The sequence below is a fragment of the Salmo salar genome, chromosome 14, assembly GCF_965601325.2.
Source record: "Salmo salar chromosome 14, fSalSal1, whole genome shotgun sequence".
NCBI classification, from domain to species: domain Eukaryota; kingdom Metazoa; phylum Chordata; class Actinopteri; order Salmoniformes; family Salmonidae; genus Salmo; species Salmo salar.
The window spans coordinates 10,287,406-10,308,299 of record NC_138304.1 but is presented as its reverse complement, the minus strand read 5'-3'; the positions used below and the strand labels follow the sequence as shown (position 1 = coordinate 10,308,299).

Below are 20,894 nucleotides of genomic sequence, written 5' to 3'. Positions count from 1 at the left end.
CCACGTCTTGGGCAAATTCTTAGGTCATAAATGATTGTCGGACATCTTGGCTCGTTCAGTGTGACAGAAGCTGTGTTCCGAATACCCATTCTAACATACTGTATACTACATACTTAGGGTGCGTTCGTAAATTCAGAGCGTTGTCAGATTCAGAAATGTTCGCTCTCTGAGTGTTCAAAGCGCACAATAGATGCTCTGGCCGAGGAATTAGGGTTGATCAGAGCGTTCCGATCTCACAACGGCAGTCAAGCACCCAAGCTAAATGGCTAACATTGATTAGCTTGCTAGCTAATTCAAGACACAAATGAAAGGACACCTCACTCTGACCATTTTACTCGCTCTAGCAGAGTTGGTTAGGCTATTTTTATGTTATCCAGAGCATTGGTGACAGTAACTGTGCTGCTGGCAACAGTTTAATTACGTTTTTTGCCACGTTTACTGACACCGGCCATATTCAACTGGTGTTGAGCTTTTGTAAATCCATCAATTATTCTGCACTCTTGCACACTCAGAAAAGAGTGCCTGAAATCGGAGTAGATAGCCAGAGGGAATTTCCGAGCGCACCCTTAATGAGTATATACTAAATACTATTAGTTCATTTTAGTATACTGTAAATGAACTGTATCCTTTCAGTTGAGCATATTAGTGCTTCGCTTTTGCTATGCAACCTCTTGCTAGCATGTTAGCATAACAAATGACTAGCTACACATTTTACATTTTCGGGTATGTTCGTAAATTCAATCTGGAGTACCAGATAGTACTCAGAGTGCGCTCTGGGCGTTCGTAAATTCAGAGCTTTGTCAGATTGTCCGTTTGTAAATTCAGAGTGTTTTGCTCTCTGAGCGTTCAGAGAGCACACTGGACGCTCTGGCCGAGGAGTAGGGTTGATCCGAGCCTTCTGACCTCACAACGGCAGTCGAGCACCCAAGATAACTGGCTAACGTTGGCTAGCTACTTCCAGACACAAATGAGAGAACACCTCACTCTGACCATTTTACTCACCCTAGCAGAGCTGGTGAGGCTGTTTTTATGTTATCCAGAGCATTGGTGACAGTAACTGTGCTGCTGGCAACAATTACGCTTTTTAGCCGACGATTACTGACACTAGCCATATTCAACGGGTGTTGAGCGTTTGTAAATTCATCAGTTATTCTGCAGTCTTGCACACTCAGACAAGAGTGCTCTGAAATCGGAGTAGATTGCCAGAATTAACAATGTCCGTTGAGAACGCACAACGACTATACCACTTAGCTAAGAATGATGTGAATAATCACGTCAATAAACATTTGGTAGTTAGTTAGATAGCATATAGTTAATATACTGCCTGGCAAGTTCGACATATTAGTAGTCTACTAGCGTTAGGTAAGTAGCTAACATACTGGTACATACTGCTGTAATGCTATGCGGTTCTTAAGGATAATGTGGCTAATAAATTGTCAGCCAACGCAACGTAACTTATTTGAAAACTCATAACTTTATTACATTGCTCAACATTTTAACATTTATCATAATTAGTTAAAGCAATGAATTTGTATCCTCTCTCGTCGGACTTCGGCTGCATATTTTCCGCCATTTTCTTCAAATCTGAAAACGTGAAGCCACGCCCATTTTCTGAAGAATAGCATTATGGGCACGGAAATAGTGTCCACTGTTTGTATACTTCGTATTTTGGCGAATTTAATATGACATCCGGGAACTTTTGGCATACTAACTATATCCATATTATGACCAATAAGCATACTACATACTCAATTAATGTCACAAATAGTACTGTTAGTGAGGTTAGTATGAGTATTCGAACACAGCTAAAGTATAGGTCTGCAGATTAAGTACCACTGTGTGCGGTCGTAGGCTCGGACAAAGTTATGGCAGTCAGAACTTTTTAGCATTTATAGTGTAGTGTTCCTGGTGTTACGAGCCGGTGACTGACCAATGGGACCACGGTTGGCACTGAGTATGCACACAATATAATGATTATTGGGAATCGTCATATTAATTAAATAGTTCGATAAAAACATTTGCATGCATTGCAAGAATAACGATTTCCCTAATAATCTTGTTGACAAATGCACAAAATCGCCAATCAAAATAAACATTGTACCACATAAACCATGTTACTTTTGGGAAGCCTGTTTGATTCGGAGTTCATATGTGAAAACTATTTCTAAGATGCATACTTTCAGTTTTTCCGAACTCACTTGGGAAGTTTGTGCTGCGGGTGCTGGCACATGCGCAGATTAAATCGACCGCTGCAGTTGACGTAGCCTACATCGGCTGACGTAGCCTCGCAAGCCAATCGCAGAATGTGGCGATCATACAATCTAGCCAGGTTGATATCAAGATTTTAATTTGACAACATCGCACAGTGTGACGGAATAATCGTAAAAGACTGAATCCGACGTACAGTGTTGGAAGGCCTTAAACCAACCATCTCTTCTAATCTTATAAAACCAATATTTCTAACCATCTCTGTATGAAGAGTCCTCTTTCTAAATCGTAAAACCAATATCCCTAACCATCTCTTTAAGAGACGTCCACTCCTCTGGAGAGATGAGACAGAGATGGCAATGGTGTCTGGCATTAACGGATACTGCAGTGGGCCAGAGTATTACAGTGTTACAGAGAGGATTTAACTGCTGCAGAGTCAGCTGGGAGAGCCAAATGTTACATTTAATCTAGTGATGTGTCTGTGTCACACAGAGGTTGGCCAGTTCCTCAATGACACCCAGAGAGGGACAATTTCCATGTTTTATTTTCACATGCACAAGCACAGTGAAATGCTTAAATTGCCTGCTCTACCCAACAGTGCAGTACTCAATATCAAAATAGTTTAACAAAAAAAATCTCTATCTCTCTCTATATATATATATATATATATAAGAAACAGTATGTTTAAACAAGTACAGTATGTAGTAAACAGTATGGCAGCAGCATAAGTGGTGGGTGGGTGGGTGTGTCTGGTGGTGATTGTGTGTGTGTGTAAGTGTTTGGGTGTTATAGTGACAATGTAGACGTGATAGGTGGATATACATGTGAACGTGGCTGGAAAGTAACTGGTAGCAAGGATATACAAATACTTAAGGTAATATACTAGTGGTAATATATGCATGTAAACAGGAGTAATAGTGACCAGTAGCAGGATAAATAGATAGATAGATAGATAGATAGATAGATAGATAGATAGATAGATAGATAGATAGATAGATAGATAGATAGATAGATAGATAGATAGATAGATAGATAGATAGATAGATAGATAGATAGATAGATAGATAGATAGATAGATAGATAGATAGATAGATAGATACTAATGGTAATGGCAATCAATGAACAGCAGTGTCGTGGTTGTATTTAACAATCTTACGGCCAGGGGATAGAAGCTGTTTAGGAGTCTGTTGGTCTGAGCCTTGATGCACCGGTACCGTCTCCACCATCTGATGGGAGCATGGAGAACAGTCCATGTCTCGGGTGGCCAGTCTTTGGCCATTCTCAGACACTGTCTGGCATGTACATCCTGGATGGCTGTGAGCTCACCCCCAGTGATGCGCTGGGCCATCCGCCCCAACCTCTGTAGGGCATTCCTGTCGAGGGTGGTGCAGTTGCCATACCAGGCGGTGATACAACCAGTCAGGATGCTCTCAATGGAGCAGCTGTAAAAGGTTCTAGGGATGTCAGGAGCCATGGCAAATCGTTTCAGCCTCCTGAGGGAGAAGAGACACTGCCGTGCCTTCCTCACAACTGTGCTGGTGTGAGAGAACCATGATCCTCAGTGATGTGGACACCGAGGAACTTGAAGGTATTGACCCTCTCCACTGCGGCCCCATCGAAGTGAATGGGGCTGTGCACCTGCCCATGTTTCCTGAAGTCCACGATCAGCTCCTTGATCAAAGTAAAAATACTTTGAAATACTACTTAAGTCGTTTTTTGGATATCTGTACTTTACTATTTACTGTATTTTTTTTACTACTTTTACACCCCTACATTCCTAAAGAAGATAATGTATTTTTTACTCCATACATTTTCCCTGACACCCAAAAGTACTCATTACATTTTGAATGCTTAGCAGGACAAGAGAACATCCCTGGTCATCCCTATTGCCTCTGATTTGACGGACTCACAAAACACACATGCTTCGTTTATAAATTATGTCTGAGTGTTGGAATGTGCCCCTGGGCATCCGTAAATAAATAAAAAACAAGAAAATTGTGCAATCTGGTATGCTTAATATATACAGTACCAGTAAATAGTTTGGACACACCTAGTCATTTAAGGGTTTTTCTTTATTTTTACTATTTTCTACATTGTAGAATAATAGTGAATACATCAAAACGATGAAATAACACATATGGAATCATGTAGTAACCAAATAAGTGTTAAACAAATCCAAATATATTTTATATTTGAGATTCTTCAAAGTAGCCACCCTTTCATAAAATAGTCCATAGTCCAATACTAAAAATGAAGTAAAAAGTCAGCCAATAGAACAGGCAGAATATCCTACATTTTTACAGGAAAAGAAGAGCAGCATGGAGAATCTTCAAACCTTTGACATGAGAGAATCCTGATTAGCCTTTTGGTTGAGGATCAGAGGGGGAAAAGTGCTTTTGATAAAAGTCCTCATTTGATCAATTCGACTTCTGATGTTGTATTTCCTCATTTACGGAAAAAACATGTTTATTTTAGATTAGTGTTTGTCGTTTAGATGTCTGGTCCCTTTGACTGCAGTGAGGCAGCGGGAACGGTTCTAACTACTCAAAGGCATGAATAAAAGGGGTGCACGCTGCTGAGTCTTCCTTCATGTCTAATGCACTCTGAGGGGAGGGGTAACCTAGTTGCTGGAGACTTTGCAGGCTCTACAATCTGACTCTTCCCGTTTTCTTTCAACCTTAGGCAACTTTGTGTTGACCCAAACTTTGATTTACTCTCAGCAGCAGATGGTGTCTTGTAGAGACAACAATGGTAAATACTTAAGTACTCACTCCCTGCCTCAAAGCACATGCTTCCATCCCTTTACATCTCTACAGGAACTGTATCTCTGACAAGGTTGAGGAAAATTGGAATTGGAATCTAAGTTTACTTCCTGAATACGAATGAATTGAAATGGAATTTACCCCAACCCTGCTCTGTGGTTATGTGCAAACTATAATGACATGATTCACACACAAAGTCCATGATGTCACCCCTAGGCTATATGCCGTGGGCTTGTATGGATCATTTTATATTCCAGTGTCATGTACAAATCGATGGAATTTACATTTCCCCCCACAGTATGAATTCAAATTGAAGAACATCAAGAAGAAGAAAGTCAACATCATCGTGTCTGCGGATGGTGTAAGGGTGGTTTTGCGAAAAAAGAAAAAGGTAAGTCCCCTTCAAAATATGAAATACCTGATGAAGTCAGAGTAGCTACCAAAATGTTGGTCTTGATTATGAATTGTTCTATTGGAGAATGTGTGCCTTTTCTTACATTTGTATGAGCTTGACTGTCTTGTGCTCATAGTGAAAACTCACATCAACATTTTAGCAGATGCACTTATCCAGAGTAAGTTCCTTTTATTTATGTTTATTTAACTAGGCAAGTCAGTTAAGAACAAACTCTTATTTACAATGACGGCCTACCCCGGACGACGCTGGGCCAATTGTGCGCCGCCCTATGGGACTCCCAATCACGGCCAGATTGTGATGCAGCCTGGATTCAAACCAGGGACTGCAGTGACACCTCTTGTTCTGAGATGCAGTGCCTTAGACCGCTGCGCCACTCAGGAGCCACTCGCTACACTCACAGTAGTGAGTGGATACATTTTCATTTGTACTTTTGTACATCAACTATTATTTTGCACCAAGGTCAATGATACAAGAAACTGAAACTGTTATGTTATTTCTTAGCCCATCATATTGAAAGGCTAGATTTACTAAATGTTTCCACCAGTGTGAAGTGTGCAACTGTTATTTTCCAGATGCAGTAAATCAAAAGGAAAATTAATCATCAGTGATGAAAAGACGGTTCTATGGTCAAATGTAAACAGGCTTTCTTTGCGTATGGAGGCGGAATGGCTTATGGTTGTGAAATGTGGTGATTTGATGAATGATTGAATGCCATAGCTCTTTGTCCTTCATGGAAGCTGCAAGGTCCCTCATCTTGAGTGTCTCTGCAGATGGAAAAGGTTTAAGAACCTCCATATGTACGTATTTCTTATAGGTGAAACACTGACCATAAGTCATAGAAGTGAATTACAGCATTGCGTAAGTGTTGTTGCTCTGTGGTTGTGTTCCAGAGGAAAGAGTGGTCGTGGGATGACAATACAGTCATGATAACACAAGACCCCATCTACAGGTAAAGACAGGCACAAAGTGCCCTCAAACATAACCCTCTTTAAGACTATTCTTTGGTAGGACCATACAAACCCATTGATGATTTTTGATTGAGTAGTTCAGGTTGGAATCAGTTAAATTCTCGTGATCAAGATATTTCCCCATCCCATTTAGGATTTTCTATGTGTCACATGACGCCCAGGACTTGAAGATCTTCAGTTACATTGCAAGAGATGGAAAGAGCAACATGTTCCGTTGTAATGTCTTCAAATCCAAGAGGAAGGTAAGACCTTAGAGATCCTATAATTCTACAGTATACAGTTGAAGTCTGAAGTTTACATACACCTTAGCCAAATACATTTAAACTCAGTTTTTCACAATTCCTGACATTTCATCCGAGTAAAAAGTCCCTGTCTTAGGTCAGTTAGGATCACCACTTTATTTTAAGAATGTGAAATGTCAGAATAATAGTAGAGAGAATTATTTATTTCAGCTTTAATTTCTTTCATCACATTCCCAGTGGGTCAGAAGTTTACATACACTCAATTAGTATTTGGTAGCATTGCCTTTAAATTGTTTAACTTGGGTCAAACGTTTCGGGTAGTCTTCCACAAGTTGGGTGAATTGTGGCCCAATTCCTCCTGACAGAGCTGGTGTAACTGAGTCAGGTTTGTAGGCCTCCTTGCTCGCACATGCTTTTTCAGTTCTGCCCACACATTTTCCATAGGATTGAGGTCAGGGCTTTGTGATAGCCACTCGAATACCTTGACTTTGTTGTCCTTAAGCCATTTTGCCACAACTTTGGAAGTATGCTTGGGGTCATTGTCCATTTGGAAGACCCATTTGCGACCAAGCTTTAACTTCCTGACTGATGTCTTGAGATGTTGCTTCAATATATCCACATCATTTTCTTTCCTCGTGATGCCATCTATTTTGTGAAGTGCACCAGTCCCTCCTGCAGCAAAGCACCCCCACAACATGATGCTGCCACCCCCATGCTTCACGGTTGGGATGGTATTCTATTCGGCTTGCAAGCCTCCCTCTTTTTCTTCCAAACATAACAATGGTCATTGTGGCCAAATAGTTATATTTTTTTATAATCAGACCAGAGGACATTTCTCCAAAAGTAGGATCTTTGTCCCCATGTGCAGTTGCAAACCGTAGTCTGGCTTTTTCATGGAGGTTTTGGATCAGTGGGTTCTTCCTTGCTGAGCGGCCTTTCAGGTTATGTCGATATAGGACTCGTTTTACTGTGGATATAGATACTTCTGTACCTGTTTCCTCCAGCATCTTCACAAGGTCCTTTGCTGTTGTTCTGGGATTGATTTGTACTTTTCGCACCAAAGTACGTTAATCTCTAGGAGACACAACACGTCTCCTTCCTGAGCGCTATGACAGCTGCATGGTCCCATGGTGTTTATACTTGCATACTATTGTTTGTACAGATGAACGTGGTACCTTCAGGCGTTTGGAAATTGCTCCCATGGATGAACCAGAATTTTTTTCTGAGGTCTTGGCTGATTTCTTTTGATTTTCCCATGATGTCAAGCAAAGAGGCACTGAGTTTGAAGGTAGGCCTTGAAATACATCTGCAGGTACACCTCCAATTGACTCAAATGATGTCAATTAGCGTATCAGAAGCTTCTAAAGCCATGACTTCATTTTATGGAATTTTCCAAGCTGTTTAAAAGGCACAGTCATTTTAGTGTATGTAAACTTCTGACCCACTGGAATTGTGATACAGTGAATTATAAGTGAAATGATCTGTCTATAAATAATCGTTGGAAAAATGACTTGTGTCATGCACAAAGTAGATGTCCTGACTGACTTGCCAAAACTATAGTTTGTTAACAAGAAATTTGTGGAGTGGTTGAAAAATGAGTTTTAATGACTCCAACCTAAGTGTATGTAAACTTCTTACTTCAACTGAATGTTCTATTTGATGATTATGTGGGTAAGAAGGATGTAGCTCTATGAGAGTGTGCTGAGTATGAGATTAAAGTTATCCACAGGTTCCAGATCAGTGATATGTAATCCGCTTATTTCTACAGGGTATCAGATCGTGGCAGCAGCTGCTTAGGGAAGGGGCAGGGAATAGGGAGGGAAGGGGGCTGGGTATAGGGAATGTGCCATGATGCATTATATTTTACTTGGGACTCGGATCAATAGGGATCTTCGAGAGTTTAGTCTATACAAACACATACATACACGCTGTGCATACACGTTGAACACAGTGCATACACGTTTTATACACAGTACACACACCTGATGAATATCAATTTCACACAACCTTGCATGCAAGAAAAATTATTGGGAAAATGAATGGCACGCGACTACCCCATAGCTGCATATGGAACAGCGACAATTTTCTGCATAACAAAAGCCTGGGTAGCAACCCCACCAATGAGGTTGGCTCTTATCACTTCACCATGGATACCAGTCATGTACTGTAGACAGTGACTGAGTGAAGCAGCATGCTAATGAGTGTCTGCGTCCCAAATGGCACCCTATTCCCTATTGGGGATTATGGGCCCTGGTCAAATGTAATGCACTGCGTAAGGAATAGGGTGCCATTTAGGACGCAGTCAGTGAGTGAGGTGGGAAGAAAGAGGCTTTTAATTCTGTCCTTAATGTCATCTTCAAGCTGTACCACCCACCATCTTCACTTACCAGAGAACAGAGACACAGGCTGTAATCCTGTGTAGTGTAGTCGTGCCATTCAGATGATTCCAGCCTTGAAGCTCTTATCTCAGGCTTCCAGATCGAACTATGGCCATTGGAGGGGAGGGTGAAGAACCGATGATACTGGGCTTGATTTACTGGACTTCATGTGGCTTCCCATGGATCACTGTATAGGGTTTATAGTATCCCCAGAATCTTAGTGTTTACCTTCTCATCCATGTGGCTCAGTTGGTTGAAGCACAATGCTGGTTTCACAAAGGTTCTAGGTTCAATTTCAGCAGTGGCCATGCCAGTAAAAAAAATCTACTGAAAATGAACAAAATTGTGTTAGACAGTCTAGAACAGTAGTACATACTTTACATAGCATACCATGACAAAGCAAAAACAGGTTTTTATCAATTTTTTCAAATGTATAAAAACGAACAAACATAAATATCACACTTACATAAGTATTCAGACCCTTTACTCAGTACATTGTCGATGCACCTTTGGCAGCGATTACATCCTTGAGTCTTCTTGGGTATGACCCTACAAGCTTGGCACACTTGTATTTGGGGATTTTCTCCCATTCTTCTCTGCATATCCTCTCAAGCTCTGTCAGGTTGGATGGGCCACTCTGACTGGGCCACTCAAGGACATTCAGAGACTTGTCCCAAAGCCACTCCTGCGTTTTCTTGACTGTGTTCTTAGGGTAGTTGTCCTGTTGGAAGGTGAACCTTCGCCCCAGTCTGAGGTCCTAAGCGCTCTGGAGCAGGTTTTCCTCAAGGATCTCTCTGTACTTTGCTATGTTCATCTTTCCCTCGATCCTGATTAGTCTCCCAGTCCCTGCCGCTGAAAAACATCCCCACAGCATAATGCTGCCACCACCATGCTTCACTGGTGCCAGCTTTCCTCCAGACATGACGCTTGGCATTCAGGCTAAAGAGTTCAATCTTGGTATCATCAGACCAGAGAATTTTGTTTCTCATGGTCAGTCATTTAGATGCCTTTTGGCAAACTCCAAGCGTGTTGTTGTGCCTTTTACTGAGGAGTGACTTCCATCTGGTTGTCCTTCTGGAAGGTTCCCCCATCTCCACAGAGGAACTCTGGAGCTGACCATCGGGTTCTTGTTCACCTCTCTGACCAAGGCCCATCTCCCCCTCAGTTTAGCCAGGCAGCCAGCTCTAGGAAGTCTTGGTGGTTCCAAACTTCTTCCATTTAAGAATGATGGAGTTGCTTCCCGACTCTCAGCGCACATCGTTACAGAATAACGCCTCACCTAAGGGAAGCAAGTTGTGGGAGTGAGTATTTAAATAAATAAATACAACATAATACAAAATAAGAAACACGAACAACGCACAGACTTGACACAGGAACAGAAACAATAACGCCTGGTGAAGGAACCTAAGGGAGTGACATATATAGGGAAGGTAATCAGGGAGGTGATGGAGTCCAGGTGAGTCTGAAGACACGCAGGTGCACGTAATGATAGTGACAGGTGTGCGCCATAACGAGCAGCCTGGTGACCTAGAGGCCGGAGAGGGAGCACACGTGACATAGATAACTGTAGATAACTGTAGATAACTGTAGATAACTATATAACCAAGAGCTTTGCGCCTTGTAGGGTCTCAAGGAAAAACGTCTCTGGAATGAACCAATCCGTTACAACGAAAGCATGCGCCTACAGTAGATCAGTAAGGCTACGTCGCTGAATTACTGTGCGCTGTCAAACATTCTCCTCTCTCTTCTTTTTGTTCTCTTCCTCTTTCCATCCCTCACTGCCCCCTCTTTCTATCTCCCTCTCTTTCAACTGTTTCTTCTTTTATCTCCTTCCCACTACCCCCCTCTTCCCCCTTTCTCCACACCTGATCCTGTCTCTGTCCTACCCTTCTCTCTCTTTCCCTCTCCTCCCTCCCCTCACCTACCTCTCTCCCGTCCCTCCATCAATTCACCTCCCTCTCCCCACGCCTCCCTCTCCCCCCTCCCCCTGCCCACCTCCAGTCCCAGGCCATGCGCATCGTGCGGACGGTGGGCCAGGCCTTTGACGTGTGTCACCAGCTGACCCTGCAGCAGACAGGGGAACAGATCTCAGAGGATGGAGGGGACACCAGCACTGCCGATGCAAAAGGGGCAGACGCCGTGCCAGGTGTGACTGGCATTTGCCCACGCACCATGCCATCTTATTACATAGTACCTACTGTTTCATCTTTGCACAGTGGTGACATTCTCTACTGAGGCTGAATCAGTTAGAGATTGTCGTGTGGTGTGACTCCAGCCAAGTTTGAATTCCATGTTTCAGTTTTTTGGTCTGAGAAAAGCACAATAAAAATATTATGTACTATTCATTTGTATATAAGGAATGGGTTATGTTATGCGTTTTTGCTGGTGATTGTTATTTAGTTTATTGATGATTTCTCTCTCTCCTTTCTCCTCTCTCTCTCTCTCTCTATCCATATATTTCTCAGCCAAGAAGAGGTTGGCATTGTCTGATTCCACTGACCTTGAAGCCACTACAGAGGAAAGCATCGACCGTTTGTCATCCGACCAGGACAAGACCAAGAGCCAGGACCTTCTCAGTAAAGATGGGAAGGTAATGTATATGACCTGGGTTGTGTTTATTAGAGCAAACTGTTGCAAAATGTTTTACAAAAGAAAACAAAAATATGTGTTTGTATTGGACAAGTTCAGGTAGTACGATGTTTTACTCAGTTTCAAAACCGTTTCCCCCTACTAAACTCAGCAAAAAAAAGAAACGGCCCTTTTTCAGGACCTTGTCTTGCCGTGTGAAGTCGTGTTACCCAACATATACAGTGCCCTACAATTCCACAACCAAAGCTCATCCTTTCGACATACGTTTGACTAAAGTAAGGTATTGAAATCGCCATCATCTAACAATTTCAAACCTCATAAATACTCTAAACAGAACATGGCTCCTGCATATGATGTCTCCCTCAAAGGAAGCTTTATACAAATCAACAGCCCGCCACGGAACGATCTAGTGTTGAACTGGGTTGATAGCTCATATTTGTTGTCATAAGGTTGAGAAATATTTCATAGGGTTCTTGTAATATTGATGTGTTCCTATGGTTTATTGACGAAAACGCACAGCATGATGCTATCCAGTGCTCTACTAACCATCTTGTCATACCACCCACTATCTCTCTCTCGCACGCGCTCTCGCTCTCTCTCACTCTCGCTCTCTTGCTCTATCGCTCATTTAGAAGGACATTCTCTCAGTCAGAGTACAGGGAAGTTGAACGGTCTGTCTTTTACTGTATACCATCAATAAATTAAACAAATAAAATGGTAAACTAAGGATCATCCTAAAAAAACAAACCATACCTATATCTGAAATGAGCTGAGATTGACTCTTAACTCTATCTAGACTCTAGATAGAGTTGTTTTACTGTGACGTGGTAGATGTCTGTCTGGCTAACATGCTATACAATACAAGGAGGCGCTCAAAGACATCCATAAGACTGATAACCACTCTCTTTCAGTCTTCTATTTTGTTTCGATATTTTTTTAAAGGTTAAATACAATACACTAAATGCAGAATAAAAAAATTAATAAAGTCCCATGATGGTAGTGACTGCCCATTACTGCTTAACACTTATATACCATATTTTATTCACATTACTTAACTTTAATAAAATATTTCAGTTGTCTACTTTGTGCATGACACAAGTAATTTTTCAAACAATTGTTTACAGACAGATTATTTCACTTAAAATTCACTGTATCACAATTCCAGTGGGGTCAGGAGTTTACATACACTAAGCTGACTGTGCTTTTAAACAGCTTAGAAAATTCCAGAAAACAATGCCATGGCTTTGGAAGCTTCTGATAGGCTAATTGACATCATTTGAGTCAATTGGAGGTGTACCTGTGGATGTATGTAACGCCCTGTTACATTGGGTGGGCGTTCTATGTGCATTTTTCTATGTTGGTTTGTTTCATTGATTTTGGCCGTGTGGCTTCCAATCAGGCACAGCTGTAGAGTGTTGTTGCTGATTGGGAGTCACACATAAGTGCCTGTTTTTCCATTGGGGTTTTGTGGGTAATTGTTTCTGTTTCTGTTTAGAGTAATTTCCAACAGGACTGTTCTGCTGTCGTGTATTTGTTATTTTTTGTAGTGTTCTCTTCGTTGTAATTAAAATTCAAGATGAACACTAACTCCGCTGCACCTTGGTCAACTCTCTCTCCCGACAGCCGTTACAATGTATTTCAAGGCCTACTTTCAAACTCAGTGCCTCTTTGCTTGACATCATGGGAAAATCAGAAGAAATAAGCCAAGACCTCAGAAAAATAATTGTAGACCTCCACAAGTCTGGTTCATCCTTGGGAGCAATTTCCAAACACTTGAAGGTACCACGTTCATCTGTACAAACAATAGTACGCAAGTATAAACACCATGGGACCACGCAGCCGTCATACCGCTCAGGATGGAGACGCGTTCTGTCTCCTAGAGAAGAATGGACTTTGGTGCGAAAAGTGCAAATCAATCCCAGAACAACAGCAAAGGACCTTGTGAAGATGCTGGAGGAAACAGGTACAAAAGTATCTATATCCACAGTAAAACGAGTCCTACATTGACATAACCTGAAAGGCCGCTCAGCAAGGAAGAAGCCTCTGCTCCAAAACCGCCATAAAAAAGCCAGACTACGGTTTGCAACTGCACATGGGGACAAAGATCGTACTTTTTGGAGAAATGTCCTCTGGTCTGAGGAAACGAAAATAGAACTGTTTGGCCACAATGACCATCGTTATGTTTGGAGGAAAAAGGGGGACACTTGCAACCCGAACAACACCATCCCAACCGTGAAGCACAGGGGTGGCAGCATCATGTTGTGGGGGTGCTTTGCTGCAGAAGGAACTGGTGCACTTCACAAAATAGATGGCATCATGAGGGACGGAAATGATGTGGATATATTAAAGCAACATCTCAAAATATCAGTCAGGAAGTTAAAGCTTGGTCGCAAATGGGTCTTCCAAATGGACAATGACCCCAAGCATACTTCCAAAGTTGTGACAAAATTGCTTAAGGACAACAAAGTCAAGGTATTGGAGTGGCCATCCCAAAGCCCTGACCTCAATCCTATGAAAAATTTGTGGGTAGAACTGAAAAAGTGTGTGCAAGCAAGGACCAAACCTGACTCAGTTACACCAGCTCTGTCAGGAGGAATGGGCCACAATCCACCCAACTTATTGTGGGAAGCTTGTGGAAGGCTGCCCGAAACGTTTGACCAACATTAAACAATTTAAAGGAAATGCCAAATACTAATTGAGTGTATGTAAACTTCTGACCCACTGGGAATGTGATTAAATAAATAAAAGCTGAAATAAATCATTCTCTCTACTATTATTCTGACATTTCGCATTCTTAAAGTAAAGTGGTGATCCTAACTGACCTAAGACAGGAAATATTTACTCGGATGAAATGTCAGGAATTGTGAAAAACTGAGTTTAAATGTATTTGGCTAAGGTGTATGTAAACTTCTGACTTCAACTGTACTACTTCAAATACTACTTGAGTAAAAGTCTAAAAGTATATGGTTTTAAATATAGTTAAGTATCAAAAGTAAATGTAATTGCTAAAATATACTTAAGTATCAAAAGTAATGTTGTAAATCGTTTAAAATACAGTATGGGGTTGCAAAATGCCAGTAACTTCCTCAAAATGTCCTGGTTTTCCTGAAAGCATGGTTGGATTCATGGAATCAAATCAAATAAAAGTTTATTTGTCACGTGCGCTGAATACAACAGGTGTAGACCTTACAGTGAAATGCTTACTTACAGGCTCTAACCAATAGTGCAGAAAAGGTATTAGGTGAACAATAGGTAGGTAAAGAAATAAAACAACTGTAAAAAGACAGGCTATATACAGTAGCGAGGCTATAAAAGTAGCGAGGCTACATACAGACACCGGTTAGTCAGGCTGATTGAGGTAGTATGTACATGTAGATATGGAGGGAATAAGCAGGAAATCTGGGAATCCTCCAACCAAGATTTCTGGAAAACCAGGGAATTTTGGGGAAGTTACTGTTATCTTGCAACCCTTGCAGTATGTAATGCATTGTGTATCCTCAGTCATTATAGATCATTAATCACTGACCTGGTCCTCATTTTCCCCATCCAAGGACCCAACCCAGCAGCTGACCTCATCCAGGTCGGGGCCACCTGTGTCAAGCTTGCTAGCTGTGGACTGCTCTGTGGCACACCAGGTGCAGCTTCTCCAGAGACAGCTCCAGCAGCAGGAGCAGCAGGCGCAGGCTGCTGCAGCACAGGTAGACACACGTTTCCAAACAGTTCCAAATGATGGTTTGCCTTATGGAACGCAGCTCATGTGTGTGGGTCTGCGCTATTCAAACATGTTGATGTTCAGTTTGCCAAAGTAATGTACATTTCACTGTTTGTAATGGCAGTTTAGACCAGAAACAGGCACTTGGACTTGCCGTGCGCTACAGTACCTTTTCAGATTGTTAGCTAGCAACTTTAAATTGGAGTGTGTGAAGAGCACAAGTGGCTCAACTAGGGTTGCAAAGCTACCGGTAATTTACCAAAGTTACTGGAATATTCTGTAATTTTGATAATTAACTGATCATCTATGGCAGTCTATTGTAATGTGGTAATTTATATTTGAATAACTTAAAAAAATGAATATATAGTATTCCTTTTTTATAACTTTGTCCATATTGTCCGTGAGTTTCTAGTGGATACACCATATGGTTCAAGAGAAAATGTATTTAAAAAGCATCTAATCAACAATGGCATTATTTTTCAATTAACGCTGCCACTCTTCCAACTATTAACTTATTTCACAACTGCCGCCAGTTTGGCACCAAAACATTTAAAACAAAATAAAATAAATACATTTGTGTAAAAAAGGATAGAAATGATAGTTTATGCTGAAACCCTCATATTAAACACCAGTGGTATTGACTAAATTGATGGTTTATATTTAGTGTGGTGTTTAACAGCCTTGTCATAAAAATGTGTATTTTAAAATCGTCTTCGCTGTTTGATTATTATATATATTTTACAATGCGATAAGGCCACACAGAGGGCCAGAGGTAATTACAGACACCTATGATAATCTGAAGTACCCAAAAAGGTCACTAGATGTCATATGATAAAAAATAATGTAAAAAATTGAAAGTTAGCAAAATTCTGATAATTTACTGGTAAACTTAGAATGTTTATATCCAGAAATATAGCCTCCCTTTGCAACCCTAGGCTCGTCTATTGTCCTACACACAAACCTTTGATTTAATTAGTTTTTGGTTGCAACCCTGAGGTATCCCTATTAGAGGTCGACCGATTTATCGTAATGGCCGATTAATTAGGGCCGATTTCAAGTTTTCATAACAAATCGGTAATCAGCGTTTTTGGACACCGATTATGGAGCCAAGGTAAGGTGCTAGCTAGCATTAAACGTATCTTATAAAAAAAACAATCAATCTTAACATAATCACTAGTTAACTACACATGGTTGATGATATTACTAGTTTATCTAGCTTGTCCTGCGTTGCATATAATCGATGCGGTGCCTGTTAATTTATCATTGAATCACAGCCTACTTCGCCAAACGGGTGATTTACGGGTGATTTAACATTCGCGAAATGTGTACCTAACCATAAACATCAGCGCCTTTCTTAAAATCAATACACAAGTATATATTTTTAAACCTGCATATTTAGTTAATATTGCCTGCTAACATGAATTTCTTTTAACTAGGGAAATTGTGTCACTTCTCTTGCTTTCTGTGCAACAGAGTCAGGGTATATGCAGCAGTTTGGGCCGCCTGGCTCGTTGCAAACTGTGCGAAGACCATTTCTTCCTAACAAAGACAGCCGACTTCACCAAACGGGGGATGATTTAACAAAAGCGCATTTGTGAAAAAAGCACAATCGTTGCACGAATGTACCTAACCATAATCATCAATGCCTTTCTTAAAATCAATACACAGAAGTATATATTTTTTTAAACCTGCATATTTAGTTAAAATAAATTCATGTTAGCGGGCAATATTAAACTAGGGAAATTGTGTCACTTCTCTTGCGTTCATTGCACGCAGAGTCAGGGTATATGCAACAGTTTGGGCCGCCTGGCTCATTGCAAACTAATTTGCCAGAATTGTACGTAATTATGACATAACATTGAAGGTTGTGCAATGTAACAGGAATATTTAGACTTATGGATGCCACCCGTTAGATAAAATACGTAACGGTTCCGTATTTCACTGAAAGAATAACCGTTTTGTTTTCGAAATGATAGTTTCCGGATTTGACTATATTAATGACCTAAGGCTCGTATTTCTGTGTGTTATTATGTTATAATTAAGTCTATGATTTGATAGAGCAGTCTGACTGAGCGGTGGTAGGCAGCAGCAAGCTCGTAAGCATTCATTCAAACAGCACTTTCCTGCGTTTGCCAGCAGCTCTTCACAATGCTTCAAGCACAGTGCTGTTTATGACTGCAAGCCTATCAACTCCCAAGATTAGGCTGGCAATACTAAAGTACCTATTAGAACATCCAATAGTCAAAGGTATATGAAATACAAATGGTATAGAGAGAAATAGTCCTATAATAACGACAACCTAAAACTTCTTACCTGGGAATATTGAAGACTCATGTTAAAAGAAACCACCAGCCTTCATATGTTCTCATGTTCTGAGCAAGGAACTTAAAAGTTAGCTTTTTGACATGGCACATATTGCACTTTTACTTTCTTCTCCAACACTTTGTTTTTGCATTATTTAAACCAAATTGAACATGTTTCATTATTTATTTGAGACTAAATTGATTTTATTGATGTATTATATTAAGTTATATTCGGTATTGTTTTAATTGTCATTATTACAAATACATATATATATGTATTTATATATATATAAATAAAATAAAATCGGTTGATTAATCGATATCGGCTGTTTTTGGTCATCCAATAATCGGTATCGATATCGGCGTTGAAACATCATAATCGGCCGACCTCTAATCCCTATAATGATTGACAGTTCAACAAGGCGATTGTGGCTGTAAAGGGAGGACAAGACAGTACTTTTCATCAAAGGTAGCGCTCATCTCTGCTGGAGTGATAAGACATTCCTTATGGCTAATGAGCAAGCCAGCTCAACGGTGTCACTCTGTGCTCTCTTTTCTGTTTCTTGTTCCCTCTTCTCTTTCCTATAATCACATGTCTTGGTCTAATGAGGTTTGGGCTTGCTTTGATTATAATGAGGGATTCTATCTAATGCTGATTGAACAGCGTCAGAATTGTAGAAGTGAAGAAACGTTTGTTTTGATCTTGATCAGTGGGTGTGTGTACCATGAATTTTAATTAGATCTTGTGTGGTGTGTGTGTGTTTGCATTTGTGCGTGCCCCTGGTGTGTGAGCCTGCACACAAACATACCTACATACACTACCAGTCAAACATTTTAGAACACCTACTCATTCAAGGATTTTTCTTTATTTTTTTACTATTTTCTACATTGTAGAATAATAGTGAAGATATCAAAACTATGAAATAACAAATATGGAATCATGTAGTAATCAAAAAAGTGTTAAACAAATCCAAATATATTTTATAAATAGCCACCCTTTCAAATAGCCACCCTTTGCCTTGATGACAGCTTTGCAGACGCTCTGCATTCTCTCAACCAGCTTCATGAGGTAGTCAACTGGAATGCATTTCAATTAACAAGTGTGCCTTCTTAAAAGTTAATTTGTGGAATTTCTTTCCTTCTTAATGCGTTTGAGCCAAACAGCTGTGTTGTGACAAGGTAGGGGGATATACAGAAGATAATCCTATTTGGTAAAAAACCAAGTCCATATTATGGCAAGAACAGCTCAAATAAGCAAAGAGAAACGACAGTCCATCATTACTTTAAGACATGAAGGTCAGTCAATACGGAACATTTCAAGAACTTTGAAAGTTTCTTCAAGTGCAGTTGCAAAAACCATCAAGGGCTATGATGAAACTGGCTCTCATGAGGACCGCCACAGGACTGGAAGACCCAGAGTTACCTCCGCTGCAGAGGACAAGTTCATTAGAGTTACCAGCTCAGACATTGCAGCCCAAATAAATGCTTCACAGAGTTCAAGTAACAGACACATCTCAACATCAACTGTTCAGAGGAGACAGTGTGAATCAGGCATTCATGGTTGAATTGCTGCAAAGAAACCACTACTAAAGAACACCAATTTGAAGAAGAGACTTGCTTGGGCCAAGAAACACGCGCAATTGACAAATTGGAGAGTCCAAATTGGAGAGTCCAAATTGGAGATTTTTGGTTCCAACCACCGTGTCTTTGTGAGACGCGGTGTGGGTGAACGCATTATCTCTGCATGTGTCTTTCCCACCGTAAAGCATGGAGGAGGAGGTGTTATGGTGTGGGGGTGCTTTGCTGGTGACACTGTCTGTGATTTATTATTACACTTACCACTTATTACACTTAACCAGCATGGCTACCCCAGCATTCTGCAGTGATACGCCATCCCATCTGGTTTGGGCTTAGTGGGACTAGTATTTGTTTTTCAACAAGACAATGACCCAACACACCTCCAGGCTGTGTAAGGGCTATTTGACCAAGACGGAGAGTGATGGAGTGCTGCATCAGATGACCTGGCCTACACAATCCCCCGACCTCAACCAAATTGAGATGGTTTGGGACGAGTCGGACCGCAGAGTGAAGGAAAAGCAGCCAGCAAGTGCTCAGCATATGTCGGAACTCCTTCAAGACTGTTGGAAAAGCATTCCAGGTGAAGCTGGTTGAGAGATTACCAAGAGTGTGCAAAGCTATCATCAAGGCAAAGGGTGGCTATTTGAAGAATCTCAAATATAACGTGTATTTTGATTTGTTTAACACATTTTTTCTTACTACATGATTCCATATGTGTTATTTCATAGGATTGATGTCTTCATGATTATTCTACAATGTAGAAAATAGTAAAAATAAAGAAAAACCCTTGAATGACTAGGTGTTCTAAAACTTTTGACCGGTAGTGTATCTGCGTACGTGTGTGTATACACTCTCACCTCTCTTCTACGTGTGCCTACCTAGGTGCGTGTGCTCCAGGACCAGCTGTCAGTGGAGGTGTGTGCCAGGACAGACGCCCAGGCCCGGGTCCAGAGACTCCTACTGCAGAACACTGATCTACTGCAGCACATCTCCCTACTGGTCAAACAGATCCAGGAGATGGAGCTCAAATCTGCTGCAGGACTCAGCTCCAGTGAGTGGTGGTGGTTCTTCTTCTTCTTCTTCTTTCCATTTGTATTATTTATTAAGGATCCCCATTAGTTCCTGCCTTAATTAAGGCAGTTATGTACAATAACAAATATTATATGACATTACATTTCATAAAACTTTTCGCAATACATTATGTGTGTGCCCTCAGGCCACTACTCTTCTACCACATATCTACAATACAAAATCCATGAGTACTTGTTTGTAGAGTGTGGTGTGTGTGTGTGTTATAATGGTGTGTATGTATGTGTCTGTGCCTGTGTGTGTGTCTCTTCACAGTCCCCGCTTTTCCATGAAGTGTATTTTTATCTGTTTTTCAAATCTGATTCTACTGCTTGCATGGCTCTATGTAGTAACATGCGCCTCCCATAGTCTGTTCTGGACTTTTGGATTGTGAAGAGACCTCTGGTGGCATGTCTTGTGGGGTATGCATGGTTGTCCAAGCTGTGTGCTAGTAGTTTAACCAGACAGCTAGGTGCATTCAGCATGTCTATACTTCTTGCAAAAACAACTAGTGATGAAGTCTATTTCTCTACTTTGAGCCATGAGAGATTGACATGCATATTATTAATGTTAGCTCTCCATGTAAATTTAAGAGCCATCCGTGTTGCCTTGTTCTGAGCCAATTGTAATGTTCCTAAGTCCCTCTTTGTGGCACCTGACCACACGACTGG

General features: G+C 40.9%; 1 protein-coding gene across 3 annotated transcripts in view; it reads left to right on the top strand.

Annotated features, from left to right (window-relative positions):
- LOC106568730 (carboxyl-terminal PDZ ligand of neuronal nitric oxide synthase protein) overlaps window positions 1-20,894 on the top strand; it is a 35,367-nt gene that overhangs the window by 7,274 nt on the left and 7,199 nt on the right. For 2 of the 3 annotated variants that reach the window (XM_045693842.2, XM_014139321.3), the window contains exons 3-9: window positions 5,269-5,361; window positions 6,276-6,334; window positions 6,487-6,595; window positions 10,975-11,119; window positions 11,439-11,563; window positions 15,114-15,260; window positions 20,038-20,206. In XM_045693842.2, coding sequence (XP_045549798.1) covers window positions 5,269-5,361; window positions 6,276-6,334; window positions 6,487-6,595; window positions 10,975-11,119; window positions 11,439-11,563; window positions 15,114-15,260; window positions 20,038-20,206 — 847 coding nt within the window. Of the gene's footprint in view, window positions 1-5,266; window positions 5,362-5,575; window positions 5,788-6,275; window positions 6,335-6,486; window positions 6,596-10,974; window positions 11,120-11,438; window positions 11,564-15,113; window positions 15,261-20,037; window positions 20,207-20,894 lie in introns of those variants that run through there. The other variant, XM_082960719.1, reaches the window with a different exon arrangement.